The sequence below is a fragment of the Panthera tigris genome, chromosome A1, assembly GCF_018350195.1.
Source record: "Panthera tigris isolate Pti1 chromosome A1, P.tigris_Pti1_mat1.1, whole genome shotgun sequence".
Classification (NCBI taxonomy): Eukaryota; Metazoa; Chordata; class Mammalia; order Carnivora; family Felidae; genus Panthera; species Panthera tigris.
The window spans coordinates 173,723,537-173,741,862 of NC_056660.1; the positions used below are offsets into that span (position 1 = coordinate 173,723,537).

At 47.2% G+C, this 18,326-nt stretch overlaps 1 protein-coding gene across 1 annotated transcript; it reads left to right on the top strand.

The window, feature by feature from the left end:
* The first annotated feature begins 16,471 nt into the window (after positions 1–16,471).
* DRD1 (dopamine receptor D1) lies at positions 16,472–17,932 on the top strand. Its single transcript, XM_042959741.1, has one exon. It carries the CDS (start codon positions 16,592–16,594, stop codon positions 17,930–17,932), a length of 1,341 nt encoding a protein of 446 aa, XP_042815675.1. The 5' UTR covers positions 16,472–16,591.
* Positions 17,933–18,326: the final 394 nt, after the last annotated feature.

An 18,326-nucleotide genomic window follows, 5' to 3' on the forward strand; every position in this document is an offset into this window, starting at 1 on the left:
GGCCTGAAATCTAGATTTTTTTTAAAAAAATGTTAATGTTTATTTTTGAGAGAGAGAGAGAGAGCACAAGCAGGGGAGGGGCAGAGAGAGAGGGAGACACAGAATCCAAAGCGGGCTCCAGGCTCTGAGCTGTCAGCACAGAGCCCAACGTGGGGCTTGAGCTCAGGAACCTGAAGATCTGGGCCGAAGTCAGATGCTTAACTGACTGCGCCACCCAGGCGCCTCTGAAATCTGGATGTTAAAGCTTCAAAGTGCAGCCAGGGATGGAAGCTGTTGCTCTTAACAGGATGAACCAAACACCAAAGAACCAACAAAGTCGTCCTTCAATTGATTCAAAGCGGCCCTCCATTCTGGCGACACAGGGGGTCTGCCTCAGGATGTAAAGTGGTAACTGTAAAGACTTGACCTGCTGTCCCCCCCTCCCACCCCCTCATTAGTAAGGCTGGATTGTGGTCAGCAGGCGAACAAGCCTTAGACTCCTGCTCCTCAAATGCACAGACAATCATCCTAAGAGCATTCCTGTTTGGGGGTGAAAGCCCAGCGTGTCTCACATACAGAGCATCTGAAAAACACATCATGAATTGGCTCTTTGTTTAAAAATAAAGCAACACTAAATATCTCTTGGAAGCCAATTGTGTCTTTAAATAGGTCCTGGAGGCTAAACATAATGTTGATTATTCTGAGAAAGCTGACTCACTCCATTATGAGTTTTAAGGGACTGCTTCATTAGTCAAATTAATCTTAACATAATAGGGCAGAAGTGAGGAAGAAATAACACTTCACATTTCTTTTTGCTCCGGTGAAGTACGTGCTGTTCCATTTCTTTAACTCTTCAATGAAGAATCCATATCCTGCTTACTCTTTAGATCCGATCCATTCATTCGTCCGACATCTACTTACTGAGCACCTGTTCTGTGCCGGAGCTAGACAGGCACCCGTTGAGACTGAGCCCCTCCCTTTGTGCAGTTTACTTTCCCACTGGGGAGATGCGCACTGAGCCAATACATATGGGATTTCAGGAAGTGAATAGTGGAATGAAGAAAGCTGGTTAAGAGGACAAAGCAAGGTGAGGGGCGCCTGGGTGGCTCAGTCGGTTAAGTGACCGACTCTTTGATTTTGGCTCAGGTCACGATCTCATGGTTCACGGGTTCGAGCCCCACGTTGGGCTCTGCACTGATGGCATGGAGCCTGCTCTGGATTCTCTCTCTTCTCTCTCCCTCTCTGCCCCTCCCCACTCATGCTCCCCCCCCCCCTCAAAAATAAATAAACATTAAAAACAAGAGATCAAAGCAAGGTGAGGATGGGGTTGGAAATTCAGAGGGGATGTTCAAGGAAGGCTTCTCTTTGGAGGTATGTTGGAGCAGAAACCTGAATGAAGGGAGAGAAGGAGCCATGCAGAGGTCAGGGGAGGAGCATTCCAGACAGGTGAGGGCAAGTGAAATAGCCTTAAGACTGAACTGAATGCAGAGGCTGCAAAAATACCTTTGAGTCGATATGTGAATTTCTGAGAAGAATATTGATGAGGCAGACTCAGGGCTCCAGCTGGCACATACAGTGCCTCTGTAGGAATTATAAAAAGTCACCCTCTTTGGCAAATGAGTTGCAAAAAGCCACTCCTACCTGTGATTGAAGGAACCCCAGGTCAGCTGGCTTATAAGCAGAGCCCCTGCTGGATTCTAGCTCCTCCTCATTCTCTTGAGTGGGGAGGCATATTTGTGCAGTGCACAGACTATACGACTGTACATAGCAGCCCTCACTGGGATTCATTTAAAACTGACTAACCTAAGTCGCAGGAAAATGGCAAGACGGAATACTTTTTTTCTGGTTATTTTTTCTGGGTTTTAAAACTCTCCCCGAGAAGCCTGAAACAGTTGCAGTAGAATAATATTTTGAGAGTTTAGCTGGTTAGCTGATTAACTGATCTCTATCCCCAACACTCTTTGCTGTCTCCCTCACTTCTCTCCGAATGACCAGGCTGTTCTGCATTAATTTCCTCAGTGGAAAGTTGCCACAGGGCAGAAAGGAAGTTTTTAGACTCTGATCTTCAGTAAACCTGAGCTCTTAGGTAATGCAAAGAGGTTGAGTTGGAGACACTCTGTTTGGATTAAATATACGCTTACATTTATTCACTTTATCCTCATTCTCTGCTTTTCATTTTCCTTCCCTTGGTAGGCAACAGTTCTAACATGTTACTATGTATCCCGGTAGAAAGTGTAATGTTGTTTTGGCCGCATGGTTTTTTAAATGATACAAATGGTGAAATCGTGCTCTGCTGGACACCTCCTTTGGTGTCTTGCTTTGTAACTCAACACCAAGTTTGGGGGATCTGTTTACATCGTTTTGTCTGCGCCTCGTTTGTTCCTTCTACCTATGGATAAATTCTGTGGTGGAGAGCCACTCTCTATATTTTACTTATCCAGCACCCATTACGAATACCCAGGGTGCCCTCCACGTCTCGGTGCCGTAAACAAATCTGTGATGAATATCTTCTCATGTGTCCAGTGATAGTCTTGCTTAATAAAGACTCTGGGAACGCGCTCAGGGGGAAGGTTTCTGTGCATACAGACATGCTCAATGTGGATGAGCACTGCCAGAGGACCCTTCCCAACGGTGGCAATATCGAAACACGCCGGCAGTGTGCAAAAGGGCTCCTGGTTCTCCACCTCTCACCAAGAACTGACGTCATTCTTCTCTCTGATCTTTGCCCCTCCAGTGAGAACAAAGCACCGTGTTGTTGTTTTACTTTGTATTTCTTTAGCTGTTGATGAATTTGAAGATCTTCGTATCCATTTATTAACACTTGCTTGGGCATATTCTCTGCCTATTTTTTTCAAACAATTTCAAAAGCTTCCTGCTTTTGTTACTGTGCAGATATTCAGTGTCTGTTACAGACACGACAAGTGCCTTCTCCCAGTCCGTCATCTTTCTCTTAACTCTGTGGACAGTGTGGTTTTCCGAGCAGAAATGTTTAATGTCAATGTAATTAAATCCATCAATGTGTTACCTTATGTTTTGAGCTTTTGAGGTCTTGATTTAGAAGGTCTCCCCAGATATCCTCCACTATCTAATTCTTAAGTTGTGTAGTTTTATGCTTCACATGTAGTTCTTTAATCCATCTAGGATCTACTTTTGTATATAGTGTGAGGTAGGGATTCAACTTTATTTTTCTATACATCCTTTGTATCATATAGGTGTGTGTGTGTGTGTGTGTGTGTGTGTGTGTGTGTGTGAACACTTGAATCTGTTCACTTCATCCTACTGCTCGGAATCCTTCAGTGGCTTCCTGTCACACATGGAATAAAATCCAACCTTCTCACTTGGCTCTTGAGGTCCTTATGCTCAGGCCCAGATGTCTCCCTAGCTTCATCTCTCACCACTCTTGTCCACTCCAGACGCTCAGGCATTGTTTCCTCAAATGTGCCAAGTTCTTTCTCACCTCAAGGTATGCGCACGGGCTATTTTGTCCTTTCTGGAAAGCTCTCCTGTCCCACTCTTTACCTAGCAGAATCCTTCATTCAGGTCTCAGGTCCTCTGTTACTTCCTCAAAGGAGTCTTCACGGACCCACACTCTGGTAAGAAGGTGTGTGAGTTAGGATAGGTTGTGTTATGCTGCACTAACAGATCGCCCCCAGATCTCAGTGACTTATAGCCACAGCATGTCCATCAAGGGTCAGCTTGATCCACAATGGCTTCACTCTGGGACAGACTGATGGACAGCCTCTACCTGGGACATTGCTGGACTTAGGGAAAAGAGAACAGAGATGATGAACCATGAGCTGGATTAAAGGAATCCGTCTGACAAAAATGCATGTCGCTTCTAGCCACATTCTAGTGCTCAAAGTCATATGGACACATGCACAACAGGGTGTGGATGCTTAATGTTCCTATATGGAGGGTACCATGAGTTCTATGGACAAGCCTGAAGTCAGTGAGCTGGAGAAGTAGAATCTTCTCCCAGGAAAGGGTAGGAATTATTTTGAACGATAATATAATCTACCAAAAAGGTTGTTCCCAGCCTATATTCTTATTTCCTCCTTTTTTTTTTTAAGTTTGTTTATTTTGAGAGAGAGAAAGAACCTGAGCAGGCGAGGGGCAGACAGAGAGGGAGGGCGAGAATCCAAAGCAGGCTCCACGATATCAGTGCAGAGCCTGACCCAGGGCTTGAACTCAGGAACGGTGAGATCGTGACTTGAGCCGAAATCGAGTCAGACGCTTAACCGACTGAGCCCCCCCCCCGCCAGTGCCCTCTTATTTCTTCTTTTTTCTTTCTTTCATGGCAAGTTATAGTTGTCAGTTTTAAACACATCCACACTTATTTAAAAACTGTGAGGGGGTTCATGGAAGGTTTTCGATAAATCATTATGGAATGAAAGAACACATAAATATGAAAAAACACAGAAAGAGCCCACGCTTTTCAATCAGATGGAGTTAGGTGGGAAGCCCAGACCTGTCTCTTATTAGTACGTCGTCTGAGGCAAATTGACAAATATTACTGAGCTTTCGGTTTTTCTTATTTAAAATAAAGACAGTAAAACTTCCACCGGGGCTGTCCCATAGATGGCGCTAAAGACATCAGTTTCTTCCTACATTGTTGCTTTAGTATTAAGAATTTAGTATTAAGTATTTAGTATTAAGAATTTATCATTCTTCTGGTGTGTGTTTCATTTTAGCCCACCTGAGCATGAACACGACCCACCGTTATTATACTGCAGCAAATACAAAAGAACCTTTTTATACTGCTTTGACTCAGAAACATCATTGATTTGGCATTGGCTGTGCTTTGCAATAATTTGACCCAAGTGGATCTTCGTGATCTATGGCTTTGCCACTGTGTCTCACATTCTCTAGTTACCCTGCTAACTCTGGCTTTAAAAAAGCAACGACATCTGGGGCGCCTGGGTGGCTCAGTCGGTGGAGCGTCAGACTTCGGCTCAGGTCGTGATCTTGCACTTCAAGAGTTCGAGCCCCACATCGGGCTCTGTGCCGACAGCTCAGAGCCTGGAGCCTGCTTCAGATTCTGTGTCTTCCTTTCTCTGCCCCTTCCCTGTTCATGGTCTGTCTCTCTCTGTCTCTCAAAAATGAATAGACGTTAAAAATTAAAAAAGAAAAAAAAAAAAAAAAGAAATGACATCTGGTAAAGAAAAATGCAGTTTAAAAACCTTCCAGGAATGATAGATGCCAATTTGAACAGTGTTCCCTATGATGGCCAATGATTACGAAAGGCCTTGTGTGAATGAAGGTGTATTACACTGGCAAGACCCTGAGCTCAGGCATCACCAAAGAGACTTTTATAGATACTTGAGGCCCCTTGCATGGTCATTAAACAGAAAACTGAGTTAGATTCTTGTAAATATTTCCTTCTTCTAACCTTATCTAAATGTGTTTCCCCAAAGGCTGTATTGTTTAGGATTTCTTCCCCTGAGTAGAGCTGTGGGCAGCTATTTTTTTGTTCCTTTACCTTTAATTAGGAGGGATTCCTCTTCAAGCCTGAAGATAAAATTCCTCTTGCTAGGATTAAATCCAACAGGGTGATGCCTAAAGAAATATAAGACCTAATAAAATAATGCATTAGGGGGCGCCTGGGTGGCTCAGTCAGTTGGGTGTCCGACTTTGGCTCAGTCATGATCTCGCAGTCTGTGAGTTCGAGCCCTGCGTCGGGCTCTGGGCTGATGGCTCGGAGTCTGGAGCCTGCTTCCGATTCTGTGTCTCCCTCTCTCTGGCCCTCCCCCGCTCACGCTTTGTCTCACTCTCTCTCTCAGAAATAAAATAAACATTTAAAAAAAAATAATACATTAGGAAGTAATAGATTTTTTAAGGGGCAAAGGGTGAATAATATTTGCCGTGATATCTGGTAGCCTCAGGTAACAACATGGAGGGAACAATGAAAGATTCTGCTCATCCCTGCCAATCCCAGTTCACAAGGTGGCTCTGACGATTAAAGCTATATATAACCCATGACTTAAAAACTGGTGTCCTAGGCATATGATTGGGAGGCTGGCTGTGGGAACCAAGTGAGAAATGGTGAGACCTGAATTAGACGAGTATTTGCAGAAGTAGAGAAAAGGGGGCAGATGTCTCCGTGAATCCCAGAAGAACGGGCAGAGGTGTATGACTTTGAACATCCAAAGTCATATACGAGATGAGAAAAGACAACAGGTAACGCATAGGTTTCTGTTGTGGTACCTGGGAGGGCAGAGGTGTCTTTGACCAAGAAAGGAATCATGAGAAGAGCAGCAAATCTTGAAGGAAGATGACGAATTAACAAAGGACACAGCTGTATGACCTGGTGGAGATGTTGAGTAGACAGTGTGCAACACAAGAGTTTCCGAGAGGTGGGCGGCCAAACACTGGGGCTACACAACGTATGGGCAGTACGGAAAGGAAACCCGTTCCCGAGGCCCCCAGGATTCTGGCTGCAAGGTTATTGGCCATTCTCCCAGCCCGTCTCAAAGTTCCTTATCTCTTCCAAACCGGAGCCGCTGAGACATATGGGGGCTTCTGCGTCACGAACGCAAGACCTATTGGATATGCTTGAGACTCCCCGTCCCCATAAGCCTCTGAATAAAAACATATTGGCCTTAAAAATGCTTTTGGGTTTCCAAAGAAGGGGTGGGAGCTTTTTACATGTCTTCCGATCGTCCGACTTCATCTTTCATTTCTTCTCTTCTCTCCCTGACCATCACTTTCTCCAAGTCTTTGCACATATCGTTCCCTCGGCCAAACATACCTTTCCCTCCTTCTTCACCTAGATGATTGCTGCCTTTATTTTGCCATGAGATTGAGTGTTGTCTTCTCTGGGAAGTCTCCCTTGGGCCCAATCCAGCCTCCAAAAGCTGGGGTGGGAGCTTCTACTCTTTGGAGAAGCAGTCAATCAGTTAAAAATCCCAGTGTCCAAAAGTGGGGATTTAGTGAACGTTGGCTCCAAGGGTTCCAGGTGGAGGTGGCTGGGGCAAGTCAAAGGATCACTGGAAGCAGGTGGGTACGCTCCATTGTTCACGGAATCTACTGAATGTGATTGTTGGAGGGAATGGCGGCGTTAAATGAAATAAGTCAGTGGGAGGACCCACCACTATAGAGAATATACAGGCTCTTCTGTCAATTAGGAAGATTCAGGCACTTCCTGTATCTACTATTTCTCCTTGTGGGCCAGGCAAGTAACACTGGTGTCTCTCATTGATTTGAATACAAATAAAACACAAGATGCGAGTTTTGTTGGTTTTTTGCTCTTTTGTTTCTCTCATCAGATAGAGCTCCCTGTTGTAAGTAACAGAAATGCACTGTGGCTGACCTCAATGAAAACAGATTCCCTGGAAAGTTAGCACTGGACAGAGGGCAAGGTGGCAGGACAAGCCTGGGAGTGGATGGGGAACAAAGCGTTCTCAAGGGGCAAGAGTCACACAAAGTCTCACAGCAGACGGTCAGGGTGATCCCGATGGGATGGGTGACTGCCAAATGCTTGCAGCCTCTCTGTCCTCCTGCTTGCGAGTCAAGTCTCAGGGAGGAAGCATCCTCGGGTCATTGCCCACCCTTTCTGCTACAGAGGGTCAACCGACCTTATCGCACCAGGAGAACGTGATCAATAGAGAACAGGAAACTCCCTGCTACAAATCTCGATGCTTCTACCAGAAGAAGGGGGACCGGTTGCTGAGCTGCCAAAACCCAACAAATGACATTTGACCAACAGCATGTACTAAGACAGAATGGAAAGTGAGGTGACATTTCCTGATCTCCGCCTGCCTACCTACCTGGCATTTCTTGGCCGGGATCCCATTTAATCTCAACAACCTTGTACGGCAAATAGTAGTGTTTGCATTTTCGGGGGGGGGTGAGCAAAGGAGGTCAGAAAGGTGAAGGCTCTTAGACTAAGTTCCCACAGCTAGATACGAATGGAGCCAAGATTCAGGGCCAGGCCTGTCTGACTCCTTGTCCCTTCTTCTGCAGTCCATGCTGTTTTCTTGCAGAGTTGGGACACCTGAAGCTGGGGGGTAAGACTGACTGGTGATTATGTCCTGAGGAGGGGACGTAATGTAACCAATGGCAGAGGTAGGCTGGGAGACGGGCCTCAGCTTACGAAGTTTGTTCTGAAGGATTCTCTGGGCCTTTCCAATCATACATTGTTTCATGGACCCAACAAACAAATCATCAGCTTTTGTTCTCCACAGAGCATCGATTTACTGCCTTAAGAGCCTGCTGAGGCATTTTCTCTGCAAAGCATCTCCCCTGGGCTTCATGTTTTCTGTAAATGGCCTAAAGAAGTATCTTTAAGGTGACTTAAATAGATTCTATATTTACACAGTATAAACAATTTTCTCAAATTAGGCTGTCTTTCATCTTAACTCAGTTTATGATTTTGCCAGCAAGAGCATTAATTTTTTTTTTCAACGAAACTGAGACTCCTAGCAAGGCTATATTGTGTTGTGTGAAATGTATCTATCATTTATCACAGAAGTATAAACTCTGTGAGGATAAGAATGTTTGTTTTGTTTGCTTCTGTATTCCCAGCACCTAGAAAAGTGCTTAGCCAATAATAGACACTCAATAAACATTTATGGAATGTGTGACGGCATTTGTAAACATTCCGTCTTTTCTCAGAGTTGACTCTGTCCACAGCCCCAGAAGACCATGCTTGGCCAAACTGATTCCTTGTCTCCCTCAAGACTGAGGGATTTAGGCAAGGGGAAGGGAAAATTCTGTAGCTACAGTAACAAGTGAGCCAGGGCTAGATTTAGTGCTTGTGGCAGCCCAGAGCAGTGGGCCAGTAGCAGTCTTAGGGTGCAAAAAAACACAGGAAAAAAAAATCAGTATTGTTTAACAAGTCTCCACTGCCAATCCCAGTTTCCCTTGCCGATTTCTTTGCTTTTTTAGATTTGAAATCTAAAATGTCAACACTTCTATTCTTTTGGGATGAGCACTGGGTGTTGTATGGAAACCAATGGGACAATAAATTTCATATATTAAAAAAAATAAAAACAAAGGCACTTTTGCTAAAAATAAAATAAATAAATAAATAAATAAATAAATAAATAAATAAATAAAATAAAATGTCAACACTTCTATTTCCAAACAAGATGGCATAACCGGGCCTGGATTGATCCCGCCAACTGAAGCAGCCAATAAAATGGGCAGAATCTACAAAACGAAACAATGGTTTTCAAGACAGCAGACAGCAGGCGACAAAGGACAGGGACCCCAGAGAGACCGGAAACAAATAAGGCCCGCCCGACAACCACCCTTGCTTACTGACTCGGGATTTCCGGGCCATGGCGTGGGGCGGGGGTGGGGGGACACAGGTGGAGTCTGGTGGACTCCTTGAGTTGGAGAGACAGAATTGCAAGTCCAGGAGCACTAAGGCATCTAGAGGATCTAGAGGTCGTAGAACAGAGTACTGGAGAGGAGAGACATGCAGAGAAAGAGACAGAGAGAGAGAGAGAGAGAACTCCAGATTCCTTCAGAGTCCTTTTGAGCATTCGGCAGAGAACCCATCAGTGCATGATATGAGGAAATGGGAGTGTGATGATTATAAGGGACAGTATCTGGAACTCATACCGGGCCAGGAACAGTACTTGTTCCCACCAACCAGACTGGAAAATCTCAAAATTTGCAAGGTGTTTGGTAGAGTTCACAAAAGAATCTGGCCTCAGTCATGGCAAAGAATTAGCCCTGGACTAAATTCTGCTCTGGTTCTATCAAAGAGCCTTAAAAGCGATACCTGAAAGGATCAAACTGTTCTTAAGTATAAATGGGTTCTGGAGCAAAGCTCAAGGATATTTGTAGGAGTGTTAAAAGACCTAGCTAGCACCCAGACCAGATAAAATTCACAATATGTAGCATCCAATCAAAAATTGCCAAGTGTGAAAAGAATCAGAAAATTACAACCCATAATGAGGGGAGAAAGCAATCGATTGAACTGACATACAGGTTGGAAGTAGCAAACAGGGACGTGAAAATAATTAGAGCTGTATTTCATAGAGTCAGAAAGTTAAGTGGGGGCATGCAAAATGTAAAAAAGACACAAAAGGAACTAATAGAAATGAAAACTACAAAATGTGAATGAAAAATACTCTAGATGAGATTAACAACAGTTTAGACGTCAAAGGAAAAAAAATATAGCGAACTTAAAGATACGGCAATAGAAACTATCCAAAATGAAACACTAAGGGAAATGAGTAAATAAAAGAGAATAGCATCAGTGAGTTGTACGTCAACCTCATATATACGTCCAATATATACGTAATTGAAGAACCCGAAAAAGAGAAAAAAAAAGGGAGGGGGGAAGACAGAAAAAAAATATTTGAAGAACTAATAGCCCCCCAATTTCCAAATGACACAAGAACTATAACCGGAACAAAAACATCTCTCAAAAACGAAGGATGTCATCCTGCAAGTGGGAAAGATGATACCAGAGGAAAGGAGGAGTCTACGCAAAAGAATATGAAGAACATCAGAAATGATATACAGGTATTTTCTCCCTACTATTTAAATCCCTTAATGACATAATTGGCTGGTTAAAGAAAAATGATGGTGTATTGCGGGGTTTATATCATGTGTAGAAGTAAAATGTATGCTAATTGGGGCACCTGGGTGGCTCAGTCGGTTGAGCATCCCACTTCAGCTCGGGTCATGATCTCATAGTCCGTGAGTTCGAGCCCCGCGTCGGGCTCTGTGCTGACAGCTCAGAGCCTGGAGGCTGTTTCGGATTCTGTGTCTCCCTCTCTCTCTGCCCCTTCCCCGCTCATGCTCTGTCTCTGTCTCTCAAAAAAGAATAAACGTTAAAAAAAAATTTTAAATGTATGCCAATGGCGTAAAGACTGCCGGGGAAACATGGAAGAATATTACCTTAGGAGTCTTAACTGTACATGAAATGACATCGTATCACTTGAAGACAGGCTTTAGACAGGATACATGATGTAAGATATAGATATGTACCCTCTGTGGTATGATACAAAATACGTATCGTATATATTCATATACACCAGTGCCTTATATAGATACATAATATATATCATGTAAATTGCATCATAAAACTCTTACCATATATATGATGTCAACTCTAAAGCAACGGTGAAAATAACAAAAAATGGTAGAGCATAAGGCAATGCAGGAGGTAAAATAGAATCTTAAAAACTATTCAGTTAAGCTTTAAAAATTTTTTTTTTTAATGTTTCTTTATTTTTGAGACAGAGAGAAACAGAGCATGAATGGGGGAGGGTCAGAGAGAGAGGGAGACCCAGAATCCGAAGCAGGCTCCAGGCTCAGAGCTGTCAGCACAGAGCCCAATGTGGGACTCGAACTCACAAATTGTGACATCATGACCCTAGCTGAAGCCAAGAGTCGGATGCTTAAGTGACTGAACCACCCAGGTTCCCCTCTAACATAATTCTTTTTTAAAAATTATTTTAGTGTTTATTTATTTTAGAGAGAGAAGGACAGAATGCAAGCAGGGGAGGGGCAGAGAGAGAGGGAGACAGAATCCGAAGCGGGTTCCAAGCTCTCAGCACAGAGCCGCATGCGGGGCTCGAACTCATGGACCGTGAGATCATGGCCTGAGCTGAAGTCGGATGCTTCACCGACTGAGCCACCCAGGCACCCCAGTTAAGCTTTAAGAAGGCAGAAGAAGAAGAGGAAAAAGGCTACCATGAACATAATGCAGCAACAGCACAAAATAGCGTGCTGAACTGCATCTCAACCATTATGCAAAGTAATATGTGTTGATTTAAAAATTTTTAATAATGTCGATTTTTGAATTCCGTAATAACTACAGGAGAAGAAAATTTGACATGGGATTAGAAGTTTCAGAGATGCTATATTTCTGGTCGAAAACAAGCATTCTGGTTACTTAGTCAAGGGCAGCCAAGCTTTATTATACTTTTTTCATTGACATTATAAACAATCCTTTTTGGTACAAAACCAGCTTTAGTAATCCTAAAGCCTCCCAAATTTATCATTTGTTATACCTGACGGTTCAGTTGTTTCATTTATTCTTTTATGAGCTTAAGACACCCCCGTGATAACATGCCCTTTGTATTGATTTACTTTTACAAACTCTAAATAAAAACTTGTTTAAAAGCATCATTTTCACTTCCTCCTTCCTGCAGTGCCTAAATCGCAGCAGAGCTTAAAAGACATGCCAATTTGGGAAATAAAGGTGCTTTTGTGTTTGGGTTTACATTCTCAGCATGATCTAGTGCTAATACCTGCTTGCATTTATATTCCTGTTCTTGATGTCTGTGGGGGAGATTTTTATAGAACAAAACGGGAGCCTTTGTTTCACCTTAGCTTCAAGAGAGAAAAAATGGAAGAAAGTCCAAATCTCTAGCCAAACTGTAAGTTCCTCTGAAATTCACCCTCTGCAAAGTGAAAAAAAAAAACCATGAGATTTAAGCTACATCTTACTCCTTCCTGTTCCCTCGGCAATCGTATTCAAAAATCAGTGAACTAAGTCTGCTGGAAGGAGAGCTCAGGTATTTTGTCTTGGAATCCTAAGAAATGGTTCAACCCTCTTGTTTTCCTGATGACAAGAAGTAAAATACCCCCTTGGGAATTCTTTCCTTCTGTAGCTGAGTTCCTGAGTTTTTTTGTGTGTATTATGGGTAAGGAGGAGATTTGATGGTCTGACACTGAAAATGGCAGACATTTACTTGTAGACGAGAAATACCTCTCAACCACCCCAGCAGTATTGTAGGTTGATTTGATCACCTAGACCTGTTGGGTGAATGCACTGAGAGAAAATGACAAAGGTCAGCGTGGGCTAGTTTGGAAAGAATTTAAGGGCTTTTTCAAGCAAAGAAAGAGAGATTTTTGTTTTTCTTTTTCTGGAGCAGCTGCCTAGCTTGGGAGAAGCGAGGGCAGGAAGGAGTATGTTATGAATGTCATTTGTTTCGAACAAGCTTTTGGGTGGTAGGTAAATTTCATATCAAATATTCCATATCAAATACCATGGAACTGGTATTTCATTAAATGTGATGCCACCTGAAACCTGTCACCACCGGGCTTTATTTAGATGAGACCCCCCCCCCCCCTGTGTTTCCTTGTGTTTGTTGTCCTTATTTTAATTTTAAAAAGCAATGGGCCTTGCTGGGGCTATAGGCTCCGGAGGGCTTGGGCATCGGAGGCACTTCTCAAGGGCTATCACTAGACAGAAATTTCCCCCCTCAGATTGGCCTTATCCTGACCCCTGTTACCTCTATCTTGGTAGTATGTTCTTTTGGGGAGGTCTTCCCATATGGAAAATGCCAGAGATGCTCTCCCTCCCCTAGTCCAATCCCATCTACCCCTTATCATGGGAAAAAGACCCCACTCTTTCCAATGTTCCAGGGCTCATGCTGAATTTCTCCTACTCATGTATTTCCAGGTAGAATGTATTGAAAGCATTTCAGGATGGGGCGGTTAGAATGGGAGAGTTAAATGTTCAAGCTCACACGGCCATCTTGCATCAGCAGCCTATCCTGTAATTTGGACTTAGTAGTAAAAGGGAAAGGAAGAGGAAATGAAGTCAACAAGGGACTTGGGGGAATGATTGCTTTAAGGAAAACGATCTGGAAGTATTATGTTAAGCATGGCTTAAGTCTCTACAAGAATGTGGTTTTGGGAGCATGTATGTGGCTAAATTGTCTGTGACCTGGGCTCGAGGCTCATGGTGTCCCTGTGTGCGACAGCGAGGCTGAGGGTGGGAGCACAGAGGTGGGGGTGGAAACACCCCAAGGTCTGTATCAGGAACACAGTCCTTTCATTTAAAGCCAAGGTGCAGGTTGTACTGATTACTTGAATGGAATTATTAGGTTCTGGATTTTTGCAGAGAAAATTGTAGCTTCCGATGTGGTGCTGGGTTCTCACAGTGGAGCTAAGGCTATTGGTTTCCTAATGAGCCCTCAGGGATTTCTGCCCTGGAGGACTGAGCAGCAACTAGGCTCAGGACCAAGCCCTCTGTAAATATCATCTCATTTAATACTTAGAACCATCCTGCTCTGTCCTCACCGTTTTAAAGAGGAAGAGTCCAAGCTTGGGGAAAAAAGAGAGCCCACACAGCCAGCAGTGGCAGGGTAAGGGCTGGAGGCCAGACAGTCTGGCATGCAAACCCCCTGCACAGGAAGGCGTGACGATAGCGCCATTTATGTACGATTAGCTCGAAGTCTGACCTGTGAGGCATAGTCCAGGGCAGCTGGGAAGAAGCTGGGGAGATCCTTCTCTGCTAGGCCCTCTTGCCTCCATCCTGTGCCCTATTTTAGACCTGTGGGTAATTACTTATTTAGCTTGTTGGCTCCGGCACTCGACCCGGAGCTCCCCGGTATACCGGCAGTGACGCATAAGTGAAAAGAACACGCAGGCGGGAGTCAGGCAGCCAGCACCTTCCCTAGCCCTGTGACTTTGAACACCTTTCTGAACCCCATTTTCCATTTGGGCAAAGGGGAGGTGAGCGGGCCTATGAGGAGGGATTGTTTTAAGGGGTGAACAACAGAAGGCGGGCGCCTGGGACACAGAGGCTGCTCAGCCAATGCCAGTTCTCTCTGGTCTCCTTGAGAATAAGGCTTGCATCTTGCTAACCCTATCTATCGCCCCTGCTCTTGGCACCTAATGAGTGCTCAGGAGACTATATCCATTCAGTGAATGCAGCTCCAGCAAAAGGAATTTTTCACCCTTATGAATTTTTAGGGGTGTCTCAAGCCCAATGAACCCTGAGTGAGGGATATTGCGCATCCCCTTTTCCAGATTCCGGCAGTGCTGGTCGAGGAAGTGCGGGTCCCGCGCGAATCAGGGAGGGAGCCGGGGCGGGTGAGGTCTGTACCTGCGAGGGCGCAGCCGGGCCTTGGGTCGCCGCCGCCGCCGCCGGCAGAGGGCGCCCCGGGCCCGCTGAGCTCGTGGCGCTGGGGCTGGGGCGCTCGCCCCGCGCGGGGCGCAGGCTGCAGTCCGGCGTTGACCGCAGCCCGCGACGCGCCCGCCGCCCGGGCGGAGCTTGAAGTGAGCGCCCTCGGGGCGCAGCGGCGCGCGCCTGCCAGGCGCGCCGCTGCGCGGAACCCTCTCCGAACGGTGAGTGCAGGCGCCGGCGGGGCACCCCTCACCCTGGTTGGGGGACACTTGGAGACGCAGGTCGGACGGACGCGGGCTGTTGCAGGGTTTGGTATGCGTGGGAGAGTGGGCAGGGTCCCTGCTTGCGTCGGTCTTTGGGAAGGGCTTGGGGTCGTGCCCGGTGGGTGTCCGGCCGAGCTGCGCTTTTTGGAGACTCGGGCTTACTTGAGGTTCTAACACGGGGATCTCTCTCGCGGGCCCTGCCGCATGCTGTTCGGGGGTCCGGGGGTCCGGGGGTCCGGGGGTCCGGGGGTTGGCGGGTAACCCAGGGCGTGCGAGCGCTCACCTGGGCGTTCCCCACCCCGTTTCGCCCGCGACATCACCCAGGGAACCACGTGCAGGCTGTCGCCCGCAACTCTGCCTGTCAAGCGAAGCCCGCCCCCAGGGCAGGGGAGGGGACGCGGGGGCGAGGTGGGCTGTGCCCCGCGGGAACCCGGCTGGCCCGTGCGCCCTCCGGTGCCAGCTCGGCTCTCTTCGCCTGGTGTTCCCACGGGCTCCCGGGAGGTAGCGGACAGTGCGGTGGAGAGGCGCAGAGCCCTGCCTCGAGGGGCCGGAGGCCACCCAAGGGGCGCCCGGGCGCTCGGCCCCGGGGGAAAGGCAGCGAGGAAGAGAAGCTGCCCAAGTGACTAGTCTTGGAGGTGCCCTCTCTCGAGGAGGAGCTGAACGCCTGGGAGCCCTTTTCCCGGGTGTCATTGGCTTGAACAGTCTCTGGCCGCTGGAGAGGTAGGGCAGCGCCGGCTCTGGGGGACCTGGCCCGGGATCATTTTCCGAACCTGCCCTGCGATTTTTGCGCATCGGAAGCCAGACCCGGGCTGCGCGCGCCGGGCAGGACTCCGGCGCGCCTCCTGGGCGTTGTGGTGCTGCGGCGCCTAGCGAAGCCCGCTTTCGGAGCTCCGGGGGCTTTTTGGAGACACAACCTCGAGGCAAGGTAGGTGGCTCGCTCTGCGTTGAATTGGGGTTGATGTGGGTAAAGCTGCGATCTGCTCAAGGCTTGGCGAACGACCTTTGCCTTCTTTTTGCTTTCTAGGGCGGATGGAGGGCTGCTGTGGAGCCAGGGACTTGGAGGAGTGAGGCGTGTATTTTCAGCTGCACCTCAGAGAGGGGAGAATTCTGTCACCACCAGAGAGGCAACCGCCCCAAAATGTGACCACGATTGACTAGATCCGCAGAGGCCTGGGAATCTCCGGATTGATAGCCTAGAATATGCTAAAAAGCCAGTGCTTTCCACTGGGAACTGAAGGGTCAGCTGGTGAATGCAACAGTGACCTGGAGCAAGGGAGTCAGAAGACAGTTCTAGAGAGCAGGGAGGACCTTCCAAGGGGCTGACGTGGGTGGCCAAGGGTAGGCTCCTGCCCCGCGATAGTTGCAGCCCTCTGATGGGATGCTGGTGAGGTCCTGCGGCCCCGGGAGCCGGTGGGGCTGTGCGAGGGGCCGCCCAGTGGGTGAGAACTGCAGGTTTGACTGACCTCTCATCCCTGCTTAGGAACTGGAGGGTGTCAGAGCCCCCCGTGTGCACCCCCTCAGCAAGATGAGGACTCTGAACACCTCTACCATGGACGGGGCTGGGCTGGTGGTGGAGAGAGACTTCTCCTTCCGCATCCTTACAGCCTGCTTCCTGTCTCTGCTCATCCTGTCCACGCTCCTGGGGAACACGCTGGTCTGTGCGGCTGTCATCAGATTCCGACACCTGCGGTCCAAGGTGACCAACTTCTTTGTCATCTCCTTGGCCGTATCGGATCTCTTGGTGGCTGTTCTGGTCATGCCCTGGAAAGCAGTGGCGGAGATCGCTGGCTTCTGGCCCTTTGGGTCCTTCTGTAACATCTGGGTGGCCTTTGACATCATGTGCTCCACTGCGTCCATCCTCAACCTCTGTGTGATCAGCGTGGACAGGTATTGGGCCATCTCTAGCCCCTTCCGGTATGAGAGGAAGATGACCCCCAAAGCAGCCTTCATTCTGATCGGCGTGGCATGGACCTTGTCGGTACTAATCTCCTTCATCCCAGTGCAACTCAGCTGGCACAAGGCCAAACCCACAAGCCCCTCCGATGGGAATGCCACTTCCCTAGGTGAGACCATGGACAACTGTGATTCCAGCTTAAGCAGGACATACGCCATTTCGTCCTCCCTGATAAGCTTCTATATCCCCGTGGCCATCATGATTGTCACCTACACCAGGATCTATAGGATCGCCCAGAAACAAATACGGCGCATCTCAGCCCTGGAGAGGGCAGCCGTCCATGCCAAGAATTGCCAGACCACTACAGGTAATGGAAACCCCGCGGAGTGTTCTCAACCAGAAAGCTCCTTTAAGATGTCCTTCAAAAGAGAGACTAAAGTTCTGAAGACCCTGTCGGTGATCATGGGGGTGTTTGTGTGCTGCTGGCTGCCTTTCTTCATCTTGAACTGCATGGTGCCCTTCTGTGGGTCTGGGGAGACCAAGCCCTTCTGCATCGATTCCATCACCTTCGACGTGTTTGTGTGGTTTGGGTGGGCTAATTCCTCCTTGAACCCCATCATTTATGCCTTTAATGCTGATTTTCGCAAGGCATTTTCAACTCTCTTAGGATGCTACAGACTTTGCCCTACCACGAATAATGCCATAGAGACGGTTAGCATCAATAACAATGGGGCTGTGGTGTTTTCCAGCCATCACGAGCCTCGAGGCTCCATTTCCAAGGACTGCAATCTGGTTTATCTGATCCCACATGCGGTGGGCTCCTCCCAGGACCTGAAGAAGGAGGAGGCGTGTGGAATGGCCAGACCCTTGGAGAAGCTGTCCCCGGCCCTGTCTGTCATATTGGACTATGACACTGATGTCTCTCTAGAGAAGATTCAGCCCATCACACAAAATGGACAGCATCCGACCTGAGCTCTGAGATGAATCCTGCCAGACAGGCTCACCCCAAAAGCCGGAGGAGACTTTCGGTGGCTTGTTCTTAGGAAACTAAAGTGCGGTGAGGCCCTGAGACGTCAGGCAAGCCCCCCTCTGCTGCTTTCCCTCAACACACAACTAACCACGTTTTAAAATACATTCCAGTGTGTTTTCTGTGTTGTTCGTAGCGAATCGAAGAGGGACATATGTGAAGTGAACGTTCACAGGGACATGTCTTTGGCTCCAAAGTTATTTTTAGAAACTGATTCTTATCTTAGGACTTAAAATATAGGGCAAAGAATCAACAGTGAACGGCATCGATTTAGAAAATTAATCCTTTCCAGGACGGAAGGAAATGAGAAGGGTTGAGTTTGCTGTGTACAAACAGGTG